General features: G+C 37.7%; 1 protein-coding gene across 4 annotated transcripts in view; it reads right to left on the bottom strand.

Annotated features, from left to right (window-relative positions):
• The window catches only part of RELN (reelin), a 521,022-nt gene that overhangs the window by 258,829 nt on the left and 242,348 nt on the right, over window positions 1-19,845 (bottom strand). For all 4 annotated transcript variants that reach the window (XM_067745999.1, XM_067746000.1, XM_067746001.1 and 1 more), the window contains exons 6-7: window positions 17,765-17,843; window positions 1,365-1,461 (exon numbers count right to left, since the gene is read on the bottom strand). In XM_067745999.1, coding sequence (XP_067602100.1) covers window positions 1,365-1,461; window positions 17,765-17,843 — 176 coding nt within the window. The remainder of the gene's footprint in view (window positions 1-1,364; window positions 1,462-17,764; window positions 17,844-19,845) is intronic.

Genomic DNA, 19,845 nt, shown 5'->3' with positions numbered 1-19,845 from the left:
GTCATGGTACATTATTTAAGATGTACTAGCAAATCTATTTTTTCAAGGAGAATTTCACTACAGAGTCACATTTATCTGCAGGAATGTTATAATATCTTGTTAAGAGTTGAATTATGAGCACCTATTATTTTAATTTGCATCCAATTAACTCTGTTTGTGTTCTAATTTCAACTAAAAACTCTTCAATTTATCAATGTTGTTTGTATGTTTGTATGTTTGAAGTTTGTATGTTTAATAAATTAAATTTATTTATTGCCATGAAAGGAGTATTCAAGCAGCATAAAATAAGAACCATGTTATAAAAACTAATTGACTTTCACAATTTGATAACTAAATCTTATTTTAATTACCTAGCAAGGTTTTTTCCTCCTTTTTACTGTGGAAGCCAGTCTTTTGGCCACTTTTTAAATTAATGAATTGGAAACATAACGTGTGGTGGAGGGGTGAGAAACACAACTTTGTTACTAAAAGTTCCATCATAAGGAAGATGTGGGACAAAAAAGGAGAGGCATTGAAACTCAAGTCAAAAAGCAGAAAAGCAAAGCAAAAGAGATGTTGCGAAAAGAAAATTAGATGCAAAGAAACTGAGCTAGAAGTACAACACAACAATTGCTTTTATATCCTTTTTCAAGAATGTGAAATGAAGGTAGTCTTGGTGCCAGAAAGAAGTAGCAAGTGACAACAAAAGGCTCACTAGCACATGCTGATGGCTAGTGGTTTTATTGCTTTCAATTTAGAATGCTCATGTTTCATTTTACATATGATCCAAGGACTTACCTTTGGCAAGCAAAATCTAATCATCTAAATTGAAGTAACCTACTACTGAACAATTTGGCATAAACCAAAATTTTTAAAAAACTGGTTTATTCAGTGTGCTCTTTTATTTCAAAAAAATTCATTAAAGTTCCTAGGTGGTTAGGAAACAAAGTATAAAAATAATGTGATAAAATTGCTCATCTAATATTTTTGGCTTGCAAGGAGAAAATAAGAAGTGTAAAAGTAAAGCTTTATACAAGAACTTATAAAGACACAAATTATTTAGCTATGATATATATATATGTGTGTCATATATATATGTCATGCCTGTCATACCCATATTTTTAAAAAGGCATATAATCACAATGATGCACTATGTTTAATGAGATCCATTGATGCTGCCAGTTTTATGACTGTATTCTTTATTTTTTACATTTGAAAATAAATTAGAAAATCACTGCTCCTAATTTTGAGATATTTGCAATAGGACTCATAAATAATACTGCAAATTTTCATCTGAACTGGAATTGGGTAGGAAAACCTTTTGTTGGTAAAAAGTTCAGTAAAGACTGTATTTGGAATAAGGTACATAAATAGCACATACTTACCAATTCTCTTGGACCATATGGCTCACAGAAGGTGACAGCATTGCCATGCATAATTGCACCACAGTGTTCTCCAGTCTCACAGTTGTTACATTCAACCCTGTGGGAACACAGAACACAACCTCAGGTTGTGAACTAAGTAGCACAATGTGGTTTATCACTCAGGTAAAGAAAGATGTAATAGTTGTTGTTATTCAGTTGAAATCAACATTTCAAGGAAGATAATGCTATTTTGTATTGTGACATGTTAAAGACACATAAAAACAAAAGGATTTGAACTTCAATCCCAATTCTTTCAGTTACTCGTAATGGTGGGTAAGTTACTTAACCTCCCAAAGTTTCAGTTTTCTCATCTGTAAAATGAGGAAAATAATATGGACCTAAATATCACATAGTTATCATGAGGATTAAATGAGAGAGTGTACATAAAACACAGAGTACAGAATCAATCTCACAGTAGGCACTTAATGGCCGCTGGTATTATTATCAATCATTACATAATATACTATGCCCAATACAAGTATTTTGCTAATATGAAAGATAAGCAAAGTAATATACACTTATATAATGAACTAAAAGCATATATCTCTGAAATCAAAAGGTGTTTTACAAATTTTAAACCTTTTTCTTTTGAGTTATGATTAATGTCAATGTTTAAAATAACTGTCCTTAAATAGATTTGCATGTCTATGAAATATACTATGTAAAAAATAATGGAATCAGATTGTACTTAATCCACATAGTAATATGAAATAAACACAAATTCTAATTCAAGCAAATTTTGGAGACTGAGTTAATGTTAACCTTGTAAATAATTTAATTAGTTGCTTTATTATTATAAAGTGAAGTGGCTAATAAAACCTTAGAACAGAATCTCAAAAATAAATATATTCATGTCTTCAGTATAAATTGATAATATGAATATTCTGGATTTGACTTTGCATATTTACAATAACATTGACAATGATTTGCATCATGATACTTCAACCTAGAATCATTACATGTACAAAGAAAGAATTATGTTTCCTCAGTCTGAACCTCAAAGCACATGAGAGCTGTATTTCATGCAGAAAGGACATTTTCAAAGACTCACATTCTAGGTGCCAAACATTATTGAAAGGGCACCATGCCCTTTGTTTTTGAAGATCATTGTACCAGGCCCTTTTAGCTGTTTGCTAATCACAGAGAAAAAAGGGAGCAGGAAGCCCTATTCAAATAGGAAGAAGACAAAAGTGTGAAAAGATACCAGGTAGCCCATAAAGCCAAGAGGCAGAAGCACAATAAGTAAGTAAAAACGTGGCCAAAAAATCGAGGTATTTCCTATATGTGTATTGCATGGAATAAATTATTCTAATCTTTTGAGCTGTGTTCCTATACAAAGGCGATCAACAATGTCAAGAAGCTTTGGTTTTTTAAGAATAAACAGAGAACAACTTCTGATATAGAATTTTTAAAGGTAGTATCTCAAATCTTAGTAGGAGATTTAAATCTTCTCTTGATTACTGTGAAGCAAGATTCTAATAACATGTCCTTGACATTAGAAGAGGCATAGTAGTAGCTTCATAAAGGCAACAAATATGTCTCTTGTTCACCATTTTATGCCTGGCATGCTGTATTCCATAAATATTTGTTGAATGAGTGAATAAATATAAGGCAACTTCATAAGCAGAACTATTATTAGGGCCTGAGATCTAAAGCACTTCAAATAGAACCTGGCATACGTCAAATAGAGCAAGCATGATGTAAGCGTTAGCATAAGTGTTAGCTATTATTATTATTATGGATTTCTACCATTGTCATCCAGAACAGGTATATTAGTTTTTTCCCCCCACAGGGAACCTACTATATGAACTTCTTACTACTATTTTTCTATTCTTAAAACTACACATTGGGGCTTTCCTGGTGGCGCAGTGGTTGAGAGTCCGCCTGCCGATGCAGGGGACACGGGTTCGTGCCCCGGTACGGAAAGATCCCACATGCTGCGGAGCGGCTGGGCCCGTGAGCCATGGCCGCTGAGGCTGTGCATCCGGAGCCTGTGCTCCGCAACGGGAGAGGCCCGCATACCAAAAAAAAAAAAAAACTACACAATTTTTCCCAAGGAGTGTGATTATGATAAAAGTACAGAGAAGTAGCACTGAACTTATAGTATGCTTCTTACTTATTGATAGATGAGGATTATTTGGCCTCCAAGGCATTGTGAAATGGCTCAAAAGAAATATAAGCTTTGACAGAGAGAAATTAAAAGATTGTTCAACCCTCACAATGACTATCTGCCATTTTCCTCCAGTGATTCTAAACTAAAAGCATCATTGTTGATGTGAAGTCCGAGGTCTCATATTTGAATCCTCATAGCAATCATTCTCTCTATAAATACTGATCAGCACTCCCCAAATCAACTGTATATCAGAAAAACTGTATCTATATAAATACATGTATTACAAGTCTCCATCACCTACAGTTTTGATTAAATAGGATTCATGTGCAGCCTAGGCATCTGTATATTGTTTAAAGGTGATTCTAGCATAGGTAGCCTACAGCCTGGCACTCGGGAACCAGTGAATGGACCACAGATGTTTGATGTGTTTGGAGAACCACTTCTATTTTGTGGAATAACAGGAGTTAAAAAAACAATAAACACAAGAAAAAGGAAATCAGATACAGCTTTGTCCCCACTTGGCTCAAAAACCCCTCTGGACCTTTCTTTGTTGTGCTGTATAGCTCCAGAAACTTAGAATAAAATTACAAAGGCACTGGTACCCTGTTGAAACTTAAAGATTCAGAATTACCAGCTATTATTCACTAAGTTGTTGCTACCTGGAGGTACAATGGCTTCATCAAGGACTGATGAAACAAATCTGTTAGCTTCTTGTCAAGGTCTTTTAAATGTCCTTTGCTTGAATTTCTCACAGTATGTCTGGGTTTGTCAACATAATTTATTTTGAAAGCACGTCCCTCTGGGTGGTCAAATCCAACCCACTCTTAGATGCCAATGGTGTTATTTATTCATTTATCATTCATTAATTCATTCTTACAATTAACAACCATATGTTGAGAACCTATAGGCAATATGATGAGCTTTAGTGGTACAAAGACCAAAACAAAAACAGTATTATTTTCTTCCAGGAGTTTATACTCCAGAAGGAAAGGCAGGGAAACAAGCACACAATTAAAATATAGGGTGCCAACGCAATGATAGCTATTTACTGCATCCTATTATGTGCCAGATATTCTAAAGCCTATTTGAATCTTTCAACTTCTCTATAAGATAGTTTTCAGTGTCCTCGTTTTACTAATAAGAAAACTTCGCTCCAAAGAAGTTAAGCATTTGCTTGAATCCTACAGCTGTAAAGTTGACAGACTGGCAATCTGGACCCAGGACTTGCTAATTCCAACACCCATCACGTTTTCCATAGCTCTTCACTCCTTATAAAAGGAGTACGTGCTGGCTGTGATGGTACCTAACTTAGACTAAGGAAGTAAGGGAGAGCTTCCAAAGGAGGTGGTCCCAGAACTGGTCCTGAATGAGAAATAGGAGTTAGTCAAAGAAGAAAGGTGATGGTGTCATAGGGCACAAGGAATGCAGAGATTATGATACAAGTAAAACTGCTACTTCAGTGTGTTAGTGTGCCTGGAACCACACTGGTACATGAAGAGGGTGGCAAAGGATGGGGCTGGAAAGTGGCAGCCAGTTCATGGAAGGTGTCATGCGCCATTTACCAAGTGATAGATACTGCACTAGGAACTCTACAAACAGTGCCTCAATTAATTCATATATCCCGCCTTTATTTTTATCCACATTTAGAGGATGCTAAAACTGAGATTTAGAGACATTAAATGATTGTCCAAGGTTACACAGATTGAAAATTATAGAACTGGGATTCAAACTCCCACTATTCTGCTTCCAAAGTCATGATACGATCCAACTTTTAGGAAAATTACTCTAACAAATAATGGATTAGCGGTAGAAAAGACTGGACTGTTGATATAACACAAGTAGGACACAATAGTGCCTTGAAATAAGGTGGAGATGAAGAAAAGAGTATCAATTTTTAATAGAAACATAATATGATCCACATATGTAATTTTCAACCTTCTAATGGCTACAGTAAAAATAAAAAAGGATAGGTGAATTTAAGTTTAATAATATGTTTTATTTAACCCAGTATACTCAAATTATATTTTAACATGTAATTATACAAAATTATTAATGATATAATTTACATTCTTTTTTCATAAAAAGTCTTCAAATTATGGGGTGTATTTACACTTACAGCACATCTCAATTCAGACTAACCACAGTTCAGGTGATTAATAGCTGCATGTGACTAGTGGCTACCATACTGGACAGCTCAACTCTAGGGAATTACAGGGCTTAGAAACTGACTGCTCTTCTGGTTATGCTGACAACTGGAGATGACCAGCTGACAATGATTATATGTATTTGAACTTCAGGGAAAGGAGATCAGCACTGACAGGACAATTTAAGATATGGCTGAAATCATAGGAGTGCATATTATTGGGGGCCAGGGGGAGAGGGGAGGATATACTAAGTGAGAGAAGTAGAGGTCCAAGAATGGATCCCTGGGGAACAACTATATCCTTAGTCTGGTTTCTGGAAAGCTCCAACTATCATCGTGACCCTTCAGTGTGTATCAATCTGAGGCTATCCCTGCATACTTTTCCATGATTATTGGCAGTGGGTTCATTTCTGTTCATGTTCCTAACAATCCTAATATTTTTGTGCTGCCCATCAAGGTGACTTTTCTAACAGTGAGTCTATAATATGACCTTCCTAATATTTTTTCTACCATTAAAGTTAAGCATTGTACAACCACTTACATGAATGCCATCATCATAAAGGAAAAGAAAAATCACAAATTCATGATGAACACAATGACTCTGATGGAGGCCAAATAATACAAAGGGCAACTAGGAGTCATGGCTTCCCAGAAGGAAATAGTGATCCATTTCAGAAAAACAAGGTAAGTTTTAGAAACCTACAGATGTAAATAAACATCCAAATTTCAAGAACAGGAATTCTTGGCTCATCCCAGAATCTACAGCAATGCCTAAGTGCTCTGAGTGCCTGAGCTCTTCCCTCATGTCTTTCTCAGAATGCCCCTGCGTCTAACAAGTTAACTTGGTTGAGTAGGGTTAGGTACCTAACCCCAATGGGTGCTCTCTGTGAATAATACTAGTAGTCTAAAATTCTACTCTTCCCTTATGAGTTGTTCCTAAGAATAAGGGTTCAATTTGCTGGATAATGAGCAGTCCAATTTTCTTTAGGCTCGGAGCAAAAAAAAAAGTGCTATTTATTTCTAACATTTAAACTGTGGTCTCCCAACCAAATTTTCTCAAGAAAATGATGGGCTCTGTAAAGTTAGGTAACATATTCTTCAGAGATTGGTGGGAAGAAGAAGTTTTAAATAATCCCAGTTAAATAGACTTTTATTTTTCAATTTAAAAGGAATGTGACCTCCCAGGCTAAGGATTAGAAATGAATTGCTTCTCTGCTTAAGAGTAAAAGTAATACCGAATATTTCTCTAATCTAAGAAAATGTGCCCCCTCTTTTTCTTTTTCTCAATATGAAAAACAGAACATAAGAATCTGACAAATACCACAGCCCATCATACGAATCGCCCACCTCAAAATATAATCTGCCATGAACAGTATGATTAAAAGACAATTTAAGGGAAATGCTTGCTATCCCCGAAGACCAGGCAAAGCCTGAATATATGGAGCCCTCTCTGAACCTATTTATCACATGCTTAGGTACCACATGAATCTCACCTATTACTACAGTTCACAGATCATTGGTCATTCGAGTTAGAGGGCATCTGAAGTATCACCGAGTCTCAATCAGCCCCTGTCATTTTACAAATGACAGAACAGGATTAGAGGCTAGATTCCCTGGCTCCTTGTCCAATATTCTTCCTACTCCACTCTAATGCAGCCAAGAAGAGAAAAGAACTCTAATTCTACAAAACTCATGTGCATTTCAAAAACGTTTGTCATCATTTTTACTGTCAGAGTTTATCTGGAAGAGCTACAATGTCTTTTCTTAAAAGTTCTTTTTTCATTTATAGGATAAGGGATTTTGCTTTGCTGATGAAAATGTACAAAAATAAGAGAAATGTCATGGACTTCACAGAAAATGTTCAGAATGAATTCACTGGACTAAAGTACATAATCAAATTCAATATTCCTTTGGTTATGTACATCCTTACATAATTCATCCCTATTTTATATATACACTATCACACTACCATTTTTTCACTAACAAAAACATAAAGGAAACAAACAAACAAACAAAACCATAAAGGAATCAGTAAGGATGAAGGCAGGTACTTGTTGACCAGCACATCTAGGGTCTAACTGGAAACATAAAAGAAAAAGAAATGCTTTGAACCAAGATTTGTTTTTCACTCTAACAAGCTCCTTGGCAGTTTGAAACTTGTTATCTTGGTGTCAATTCTCTGTCTTTGTTTTTTATCATTTAGGTGGCTGTTTCTGTTTAGGAATTGTATGCAATGTGCATTTGTGTTATAGAGAGCACACTTCTGAAGGTATAATTCTGTTTTTAATCATGACTTTAAAATTAATAGGCTGGAAAACACACCAAAGCCCCTGTTCAGAAGGCACAGAGGAAGCTGGAGTGAAATGTCCCGGGAGTGCCCCGCAGTCCCCATGTCCTGCAGTGACTCACACAGGACTTTCAGGACACTGGCAAGAGGAGGAGGATTAATGAGAAAATTGGGCTCCTTCGCACAACCACAGACTTATGAATGGTTGGTGGTGACATCATCCTGATAACAATAAATAAATAACTAAAATATTATTTTCTCAAGAGCAGTCTCATTATGCAACTCATTCTTCTTTTTAGATCAGAGTGAAATCACTCAGCCTTTAGTCAGTTACTCTGCCGAAACAAGTTAATCACCTGGAAACTCAGTGACAATCAGTTATCATCAAATTCTCATTTGAGATACGTGCTGTTTGTCCCCAAGACCGAGGACATCGTATTATCTATCCATGATTTATTGCCTCTGAAGGATTCAGTGTCTGGTATTCTATGAGTTGGAACTGTCTATTCACTAGCATTTCTGAACAGAGATATTAAAATAATTTTAATATTTGATCTGATTATAAAAAGTACATTAAAAATGGAAAGAGAAAAGAGAAATCTCTTGTAATTTCCTGACCCAAAGATAACAAGTCTCTTCCCCCAGTTACAGCTCACACTGCATGTGCTGACACCATCTCATGTGTGGGCTTGCACAACAAGGCCAGATCAGGGACTGGTGAATCCACCAAAGTAAATAGGACCCTGCCAGCCCTGTGGGAGCTGGGCAGTCAGCTGACTTCTGGAGACGTCGGAGCTCCTTGTAATTTCCACTCAAACCTCAACAAGGAATCAACTATACTCCAATAAAAATTAAAAAAAAAAAACCCTCAACAAGCAGAACACTCAACTTTTGACCATATTTTATAGCAAAGAGACAATGTTTTATAGCAGAAAGGCACGACTATTGTGAAAGATCAAGCTTAAAAAAAAACCTCGTGGGCTTCCCTGGTGGCGCAGTGGTTGAGAGTCCGCCTGCCGATGCACAGGACATGGGTTCGTGCCCCGGTCCGGGAGGATCCCACATGCCGTGGAGCGGCTGGGCCCGTGAGCCATGGCCGCTGAGCCTGCGTGTCCGGAGGCTGTGCTTCGCAACGGGAGAGGCCACAACAGTGAGAGGCCCTCATACCGCAAAACAAACAAAACGAAACAAACCCCTTGTAAAATCCTCTTTTCTTTGTAAATGTGGAATACTTTTAGAAAAACAGCAAGGAAAGTTCACTCTATAAGACTGAGAATAATATCACCTTCAACAATGTCATGCCTTTTTTCTAAGGAGCTAACATATGGTCTAAATGTGAAAATGACAAACTCCATTTATAGCTCATTCTTTCTCATTACTTCTCACTAAGGAAGGTAAGAGAACTCTTCTTATTTCACCAGGGAGTTTAAAAATTTGATCTTTCCTTTGCTAGCAAGTATAATGGCAAATATTATTTGGATTAAAAATAATCGTTCTATACCCTACTACTGCATGCAATATTCTGACCTCCTACTATGCTGAATTCCACTACATACTGCTTGAGGAAATATTTTATCACTTGTTTCAAATGTACTTGACATTTAATTCCATTGAGTGAGTTCTTATTTCTGTCATGTAAAACAGAGCTTAAAGAAGGAAATAATAAGCCTCCAGATTCACACCTTATTTTATTAGTAGGACACCTCCTGGTTAACCTTTCTATTGTAGATGAAGTTTTCCCCAGAGCAATTACATCATGGTAAGAGGAAGGAGGGGGAGGAAGCAAGAGACGAAGGTTAGAGGAGAGTGTAATAATAAGAGAAAAAAGTTATTAACAAAAGAGAAGAGAGAGTGAGAGAGAGTAGAAAAAGGTGAGGTCAAGAGGGAAAACATGAGAGAAAAAGTAGAAAAAGATGCACGTAAGATCAGAATATTGGACCATTAAACCCTAAAAATCAAATTATAATTCCACAACCCCAAAATACAGTGATATATTAGAAGTTCTGGCAAAGGTGTGTCATCCGATAAAATATTTATTTTGCCATACTTTTCTCACCTACTCACGATCTCCCGTAGTCACCTGGTCTTGAAAACTTGTAAGGTGTATGTTCCATGTTACATGGGTAAGCCTATTTGGTGATATGTCTTCCAAGTGATCAGTATTACAAAAAAGTCCCTTGGACATCCTTCAGCAGTGATGTGGAGCCTTTGATGCCCGTGGTTTGTGTTCCCCTTCACCCAACACTGTCTTCCAAATCTTACTGCCCATTGGCCTGGTGGACATTGAGTGGATGCACTTTTTTTTTTTTCTTTTTTGCGGTACGCGGGCCTCTCACTGTTGTGGTCTCTCCCGTTGAGGAGCACAGGCTCTGGACGCGCAGGCTCAGTGGCCATGGCTCACGGGCGCAGCCGCTCCGCGGCATGTGGGATCTACCCGGACCGGGGCATGAACCCGTTTCCTCTGCATCGGCAGGCGGACTCTCACCAGGGAAGCCCGTGGATGCACTTTTATCCAGTTTTTTCCCAGTGACATTGTTCATCAGACTTATTAATACTTTGTTCTGATTACCTGGAAACTCCATTTACATTGTGGTTCTCATACTTGGCTACTAAATGGAGTCCCCTCTGCTGTAGTTCTCAATGGGGGCTCCAAGATACTAAGGAACTTTGAAGTAGTTTTACTCTTCACTTGACTTCTTTTCTCTTATGGGCTAATCTACTAATCACTGAATAAATAAAGCTCCAGCCAGAATAACTCACCCCCGAACTAAATTTCAGTCTTTTTAGAGTCTTTATTCAGATAATTATTTTTCTCAAAGCAAATAAACTTTAATAAGCCAAGTCACCAAACTTTTTGCTCCATTTCTGAATAATTTCTCCAATAAATTTGTATTTTCAAGAAAATATTACATGCAGCAGAGTCTGTGACCTCAATTTCTCTAGTCCTGCAGTATGATCTTTTACATATAAAAATGGAGATGTCCTAGTCTTTTCTTGATTCAAGCAACCCTATGCAATGCCAGCCACAGCTTTTTGGCTTCCTTCGCTGTAAATTGTGGGGCTTTCTGTATGATAAGCCAATTGACAGACGTCTTCATTTGCCATAGGATCTGAGACAACTTCATCTGTGTCTTTCTTCTTGATGTCTCATATCCCTGTCGGCATCACAACTTATTCATCTAAGATGCTTCTTCTGACGAGTGACTCTTGTTCTTCCCTGATCTCTACTGAATAGAACATCTCTGCTATTATTATTGTGCTGGAGGGGAAACATCTGTTGTCTTCTAGTTGCTATTTGTCATCATGTTTTCTAACAGTCCCAACATTTCCCACTAGAACATCAGAGCCTAGTGATATTACAGCTCTGGATGCCTTCTGTGATCTTCAGGAAACAAGCATTAAAGGGATAATCTGTTAAGCAAAACAAAGATTCCTTCTAGACTTTGTAAGTCCTTAGAGAGTAAAGACACCTCTTAAGAAAACTTAAAATGTTTTTAAAAATTCATTCACTTTTTTAGTTCCTTTAACTCTCTCTCTCCCTCTCGTTGAACTCTTTTTAACCCAAGTTATGAATCAGAAATGTCTCCTATTTCTTAACTTTTCTCACTGTTTTTTTTATTACTGTTGAAATTTTTAAAAATTTATTTATTTTATTTTTTTGGCTGTGTTGGGTCTTCGTTGCTGCGTGTGGGCTTTCTTGCGGGGCAAGAGGGGGCTACTCTTTGTTGCGGTGCATGGGCTTCTCATTGCAGTGGCTTCTCTTGTTGTGGAGCATGGGCTCTAGGCGCGGGCTTCAGCAGTTGTGGTGCATGGGCTCAGTGGTTGTGGCTCGCGGGCTCTAGGGCGAGGCTTTGTAGTTGTGGCGCACGGGCTTAGTTGCTCCGAGGCATGTGGGATCTTCCCGGACCAGGGTTCAAATCCATGTCCCCTGCATTGGCAGGCGGATTCTTAACCACTGCACCACCAGGGAAGGCCCTGAAATTTTTTATTGAGGTAAATTTGCACACAGTGTAATATATGGATCTCAAGTTTTGACAAAGGTATACATCTATGTAACCCATGCTCCCTCAAGATTATATATAATGTATTAATCACCCCAGAAAGTTCCTCATGCCCCTTCCCAGTCAAGTCCCCATCCCTGAAACAATCACTAATCTAATTTCTAGCACTTTAGATAATTTGGTCTATTATAGATTTCGTATAAGTGAAATCATACAGTAAGAACTATTTTGGGTCTGCCTTCTTTCATTCAACATAATATTTTTAAAATCCAACCATGTTGTTTCAACTATCAATAATTCATTCCTTTTTATTGCTGAGTAGTAGGCCACTGAATGGATGTATCATTGTTTATCCATTCTCCTGTTTATGGGTACCTGGGATGTTCCCAGTTTTGGGCTAACAGGTGTATTTCTTTTTAATTAAAAAAATCAAGATTTCTCTCCATTCATATGGAATACTGGCAGTGTTTATATCATACTAAAATAGTTAATATATAAAGAGAAAAGATGGGGACTTCCCTGACAGTCCAGTGGTTGGGATTTCGCCTTCCAATGCAAGGGGTGCAGGTTCAATCCCTGGTCGGGGAGCTAAGATCCCACATGCTTTGGGGCCAAAAAGCCAAAACATGAAAAAAAAAAAAAAGGCAATATTATAACAAATTCAATAAAGATTTTTAAAAAACTATAAAAATGAGGGGCTTCCCTGGTGGGGCAGTGGTTGGGAGTCTGCCTGCCGATGCAGGGGACACAGGTTCGTGCCCCGGTCCGGGAAGATCCCACATGCCGCCGAGCGGCTGGGCCCGTGAGCCATGGCCGCTGAGCCTGCGCATCTGGAGCCTGTGCTCCGCAGCGGGAGAGGCCACAACAGTGAGAGGCCTGTGTACCGCAAAAAAAAAAAAAAACTATAAAAATGTAGTTGAGACACAAGTAGTAGATGTTTAAGTGAAATGTTGAGATACAGCGTATTTGTAGGTTCTTACTTTCCTTCTAAATTTAGTTATATGAGGTTTTTCTTCCTACCTTTTTTTCTTTTTGGTTGTAGGGCTGTCTCTACAGGAACAAGACCCTACTGATCCCCCTCCACCTTCAGGAGTGTAATCACACTGAGCACACGATAATGGGGAATTGTCAGTAGTGCTGATAAGTCGGTGTTGCTCCATCCACACTCTCTCTCACCCCCTTGGGTTCAATGGCACATTTGAACAGAAGAAGTTACTATTGTGGTTCAGAAGTCTACCTGCATGCAGCCCAGCATCAGGGCAAAGTTAAAGTGGAGAAGCCTCACCCTCATCAAGCCTAAGGTGCCACTATATTCCCATGAAGGGGTTTTGCTGTTGTCTTCATTTGTAACTTTACTTCTCATCTTTCATTCAAGCAAAGCAATCAGAAGTGCCTGAGAGAATGGGAGATAAAGGTCACTTCTCTGGCAGAGCCCCAAAGAGATCTGGGGGGCAAAGAGCTGAAGGAGCCTATACTCTACATCTCAGAGAGGCAGAAGGACCATAGCGGCATGAGAGCACATCGGAGCATCACAAAGACACCCACAGTCCAGGCCCAGGAGCAGCAGAAGTTTTCATGCCCTCAAGCAGGGCTCAAAACAGAGCAATTGCTATGAAGGAGTGGTTAGGACAGGTGCGAAGGCTACCTGTGCGGACCAGTCACCAAAAACTGGACGAGATAGGGAAGACTCAGTGAGCACCTGCAGGAACAGAGGACTGGGGGACCAGAGGTACATCCCCACCCTACCCCTTGCTTTTGAACTAATAAGCTCTCTGAAACTTAGCTACAACACCAGAAAAATGGGACAGGACAAGCCAAAGTTGACTGAAATTAAAGTTTTCACCACTGGTAAAAGGGGGACAGTGAAAAGAAATTAAGTTGGATTATAAAAAAAATAAAGTTTTATTTCTCTGATACCCAAGTTTGTAGACAGAATTCATAACTGTGACACCTGCGTAAGCCTAAACAATTTCTGGAAGGACTGGCAGAAACTGGTAACAGTTGATGCCTCTGGAGGGAGGGAATATAGATCTAGTGTAGGAAGGTTTATTTTTATTAGTTTTTAATATTATTGAACTTTTCACCAAGTACATTTAATTTTAAAATCAAATCTAATATTTAAACTAAGCAGAGAGACAATACATTCAATATTGAGTTGGTGTAAAAAAGTTTCTTGGCTCTATTCCAACTGCCGTCATACACTTGGAATAATAACTTGGTTGTTACGTTCATTCATAATAATAGTAATATAATTTTATGTTCCTTGTTTTTTGTGTACAGTCATTTGTACAGAAGATAAGAAATTTGGATATCAAAAATTACATGAGGGCTTCCCTGGTGGCGCAGTGGTTGAGAGTCCGCCTGCCGATGCAGGGGACACGGGTTCGTGCCCCGGTCCGGGAAGATCCCTCATGCCGCCGAGCGGCTGGGCCCGTGAGCCATGGCCACTGAGCCTGCGCGTCCGGAGCCTGTGCTCCGCAACGGGAGAGGCCACAGCAGGGAGAGGCCACAGCAGTGAGAAGCCCGCGTACCGCAAAAGAAAAAAAAAAAAAAGTTACATGAAATAAAGTGGAAAAAAAGTTGATTTCATTAGATGAAGTCAATGGAAGCAAATAAGCTGTGAGTGATTAACTTTTAAACTGATCTCTCTCCCGATCATTGCACAGACGGGACTTCAGTTTCATAATTTCTCCCTTTGCTTATCCTTAAAAATTACAAGTTAAATAATGCATATGATGCTTTTCAAATTCCATGGAAGAAATATGCTCATAAAAGCATGTTTTTCTCTTGTAGCAAATTATTGAGTGATTATTGAGTCTCGGGAATTTGTCCAAAAGCAGCAAACCAGGCCTCATGCTTCTTTCTATCTGGTGGTGAGTGGTAGTGGCAAAGAGTTATAAGTTGTCAGCAAGGATTCTCCTTTTCAGTTGCCACAAAGCTTCCCAGTGGTTTCTAATCCCATGAGGTAAAAAAATCAAAGACAATATCATAAGGGACAAAACTCCCATGTCAATATGTATACCAAGAGAACAGAGATGTCAAGAGAGTGAAAACTGCCTATGAGATTCCAAAACAACACAGGACTTTGTTACTTTATTGGAAACATTTCACTGGAATATTTGATTGTATTTGTTTCTAACTTTAGGGAGCTTATGTCTATTTTAAGGGGGCTTAAGCATCTAATACCCTCATTTTCCCCTTCTCTCTGACTCTACTATATTGTCATTAATATATATTCCATATATTATATAATACAGATATATTTAATTTGAAGTCTGTTTTTCGTCCAAATACAACGAGGGAAGACTTGGGGACTCATTTACATAAATTGGCTGTAGAGTATTTTAATAATAATGATTTGGGGTCATATCTGGGCTTAGGAGAGGCATGTAGACCAATGTGCAGATATTCCACAGGAGGAAGAAAGAAAGGGAAAAAGGGAGGGAGGGAGGGAGGGAAGAAGACAGAAAGGCAGGGAAGGAGAGAGAGAGAGTAAGAGAGGCGGGGAGGGAACTGATTTGTACTGAGCAGCGTCAATACACCAGGCGAGGTGCCAGACCTTTTCAGGCTCATCAGACTTTAAAACAATGCTGTTACGACAGTATTTGGCTCACTTTTACTGACAAGGAAACGGAGCTCAGAGTGGTAAAGCAAGCCTTTTGCTTTTCTCAGATACCCAGCTGGCAAGTGGTTAGCTCAGGAGTCAAACCAGACCAGCCTGATCTCAAAACCCCTGCCACCTTTGTTCAACAAAGCCATCTCTCAAATGATGAGAGCTTCATGGTTTTTGTTTGTTTGTTTTGTTTTTTTAATCTTAAAGAGGCTAGATGAAGGAGATTGTGGGCAATAAGGGATAAAGTAAAATTACTCTGAAGCACATTTGATAGAAGACAGAAGTATGTAGCTTTTTAAAGTAAATAAAAGGTTTTTTAAAACATTAGGAAAAACCATAGCATAAGTAAAAGGGACATAAAATCCATAACTTCGGTCAAGAAAGCATCTATCAGATCAGTCATGAAAATGGGTGAAGCAAAATCAATCATGTTTTATTGATTTTAAAAACAGCAGAATTTGGACCACATAAAAGTCACATTTTGTATTTGTCAAGAAAACTCACTGAAGAAAATGAATTAGCTTGACAGAAATGAACTTGCCTTGAAAGAAACAAATCATCTGATAACATTTATACTAATGGGATATAAAAAAGCCAAATGTGAGGAGAACTAGAGAATTTTTCTTGGGTAAAACTAGTGCTTAGAAAATTCTTTTTTTTTTTTTTTTTGCTTTTTCTTAAAAAAGATTTTCAATTTATTTTAGGAAATTTATATTTAGGATATGTTCAGAGGGAAGTGAAATTTTGTTGATAAATTATTTCTTTAAATGGCATATCAATTTTAAGACTTTATATCTCTGTCTAGTCTGAATTTTTTGTGTATTTACATTCTCTAGATCTATATTTCTTTCTAGAAAAGACATAAAAAGTTTCTCTGTCTATATTTAAGCACCAACACTCTCTAAATCTGTATGTCATCTTCAACTGTCAGGTCAAGGACCACTTTCTCCAAGAAACTCTCACCAGAGTCATCCCTCCTTTTGCAGAACTGCAGTATGCTATTTGTAATCCTCTATTACACTTAAGGATTTCTATCCTGGATTATAAGCTTTTTAAAAATATGTTTTTAGTGTCTCCTCTACAGAACTATAAGCTATTTGAGAGAAGGAACCACATCCCTTTTTAATGTACTATATAAATAAAATAATTACTGCTTGATATTTGTTAAACAATGAAAATAAGGAAAAGCAAATGAATATCATACTCTGACATTTGAGGATGAAATGGTTTTATTCTCTTTCTAGTCTTGAGTATCGCTTGGATTTTGGTTGCAACTTGATTACATTAGAGCTTCTAATTTATCTTGAACTCTTAATCATGTACACAAAAACATTTAGCACCACAGAAAATCCACATTCATATATTCTCTCAAATTACGCAGACTATAGGTCTGGATGGATAGTTGCATTTCTTCAAAATCAGCAAAAATACAACAAACTGCCAACAAATTCGTGCATCCATTTATGTGTCCAACAAGTTTCTAATGAATGCATTTTGGTTCATTATTTCTTTGCCCTCCAAAATCCCATGGAGTTGCCCCTAAACAGTCTTGGAAGGAAAGACTGGAGTATAAATGAGGTAACCCAATAACATAGAAGCTATTTGGAAGTATGACTCAAATCATCTGTCATTTTCAGATAAACCATTTCCCTTCTTTCGTTTGGCAAAATGCAATTAATAGACATAGTAAAGCATAATGTTTTCTATGTAAAGAACTTATACAACTGAAAAAAAAAACTGATCACACCGATGGCTTTGAGGGGCACCTAGATTCAGTTCTTAAAGAAGTCAAGAAACAGATATTCTTCAGCTCGGTGCTTTGTGACCACCTAGAGGGGTGGGATAGGGAGGGTGGGAGGGAGACGCAAGAGGGAGGAGATATGGGGATATATGTATATGTATAGCTGATACACTTTGTTATAAAGCAGAAACTAACACACCATTGTAAAGCAATTATATTCCAATAAAGATGTTAAAAAAATGAAATAAAATAAAATCACCATGCTGAATTGGAAAAAAAAAAAAAAAGAAAGAAATAGACATTCTGCAGGCGACAGTAAGCCCAGTTCCCTAGTTGAACAATTCTCACTGATACCTTAGAGCTAAAGAGCAATTTCATTTTATGCAGTCAGAATCATTTTTTAAATTAAAAAATTTTTTTTTGCATTATACAGACCAAAGTGAGGCATGTTCGTATAACTTACCATATGTTTGGATTCAATTCCTTTTGGTGGTAGGAGTCAAAGTCATCTCGTAGGATAATACTGTCGCTATGAATTTCAGCTAAAAGAAGAACAAAAATTTAGAAAAGGATTATACTAAACAATAGATTTAGCTACGCAAAAGAGTCAACATGCTGCATTTATGAGGAATAACAGTATTTTAAATTAAAACTGGATTTTAAATGAGCAGATGATTATATTTGCTTTGTCCCTAAACTACTAAGTGAAAAAGTAACTCTGTTGTTTAGAAGTCTGGAAACCAGAGCCCCCAAAAAGAACCCTACCAAGGTGTCACCAGGCTGCAGAGGTGGGAAGACCAAGGTCAGCACTAACCTACAAGGAGATGTCACCCAAGACTTGCCCCTCATAGCTCGACACACCCAGAACAAGGTCAGTGTCTAACTCATTTTAGAGCATTGAAGGGAACAGAACATTGTGACTGTTTATTGTCAGCTAACATTGCTGGTATTTACTAACCCATTTCCTCTTCTCTTTCCTACTATCCCTCTTGCCCTGGCTTGCTTTCTCTCATTCCCTATATTCACTCATTTTTTATTTAATGTGTTTCAAATTGTTAACATTTTTCCCCCTTAGAGCTGCACAGGAGAAATTATCTACATGAATAAGTAAAACTCCCAAATAAAGTCATGTTAGAAGTCAGGAAGAATGCTAGGGAACCATCCATAGTCTTAAATATATTCTCATTACACTTGAGATTGTATTAAATACTTATTTTTAAGCTACAGAAGAACTCGAGTCATGCCAAAAGCAAAGAATGTTTTCATAAACTGTAGAGTATGTGATATTTCCACTGAACAGAGGGTGGACAAGTAAAAACAATTTCATGACCAACTACAATGTAAGTAGGCTCATTTTTAAGGTTGTATGAGGAATGATAATTATTTCTACTCAAGTTGTAAAAAATGAATTTAGTGCTCAAAAAACCTCATCTGATTCCCATGGTTTGCTGGGGAAATTTGTTTCAGCTAATATAAATTCTCTGGGTCTGTATAAATTTGTTTGGACTAGTTTACACATGCTTTTCGGGAAAATTAAAATCATATGATCTGATTAATAAAACATAACCAGAATTTTTTATTTTTTTCAAAAGTGACATTTTACCCTTTTGGGGGGGCTCACTTGAATATAATTCACTGAAATCACTGGGTAATTAAAATCACCTCCAAATATCAGGAAGCACACTTCCAAATTCTCTTTGCCACCTGCAGCCATCCTCGCCCTCTTTATACCGGGTATGCCAGCAGGTAAGCACATAACAAAGTCCGGGAAACCAGTGAATCAGCATGTATTGAGAGAAATGGCTGTTCAGACTCGAAGCCTTAGGCCTGACAACAGGGAGGATATGGATTTACACTGGAGAGAACACTGTGATGTCTTCTGTGCGTGGGAGTGATTTAATGACTCCTCTGAGCAATTAGATGCAGTGCCTGAAATGCCTACAGGGTACCGCTCTCTCAAATACCCAACCTGGTCGAGGCTCAGCTGGGCCACTGCGGGTCACCAGCCTGCCTCGGCTGCTAGAAGGCATGCTTCTAAGTGCTTGCGTTCATCTGCCAAAGAAGAGGAGCCCCAAGCTGTAGTATTACATAAAAGTAGAGCTTCTCAAGGCAGATTTTCCAAAGAGAAAAATAAATTAATTGGGTTTATAGGTTGAAAGAGAAAGCCCAAGAGACAAATACTGACCCATCTGCAAGTCCCACAGTGAGAGACATCTGAAAAAGCTGGAGCCAGCTAGGATGACTTCTTTTCATTTTTGTTAAATAGTGTGTGTAGGAAACTGCTTTTAAAATAAGTCTTCACTGTCACCTATGAGAAATTTAACTCTTAAAGATTATTTACTTTCTAGAGATATTTTTTAAAAGGCATGGGTAAGCCTCTATGGTTATTTGTTCATGTATTTATTTCTTTACAAACATTATTATATCATTGACTATATACTTTACAAATATGAATTCATTTAATCCTCATAACAACAATAGGAGGCAGGTACTATTATGACTTCCATTTTATAGATGAGGAAACTGAGGCACAGAGAGGTTAAA

This window comes from Pseudorca crassidens, chromosome 8 (assembly GCF_039906515.1).
Source record: "Pseudorca crassidens isolate mPseCra1 chromosome 8, mPseCra1.hap1, whole genome shotgun sequence".
NCBI lineage: Eukaryota > Metazoa > Chordata > Mammalia > Artiodactyla > Delphinidae > Pseudorca > Pseudorca crassidens.
Note: the sequence above shows the minus strand (reverse complement) of the source record. Positions and strands in the feature narration are given on the sequence as shown.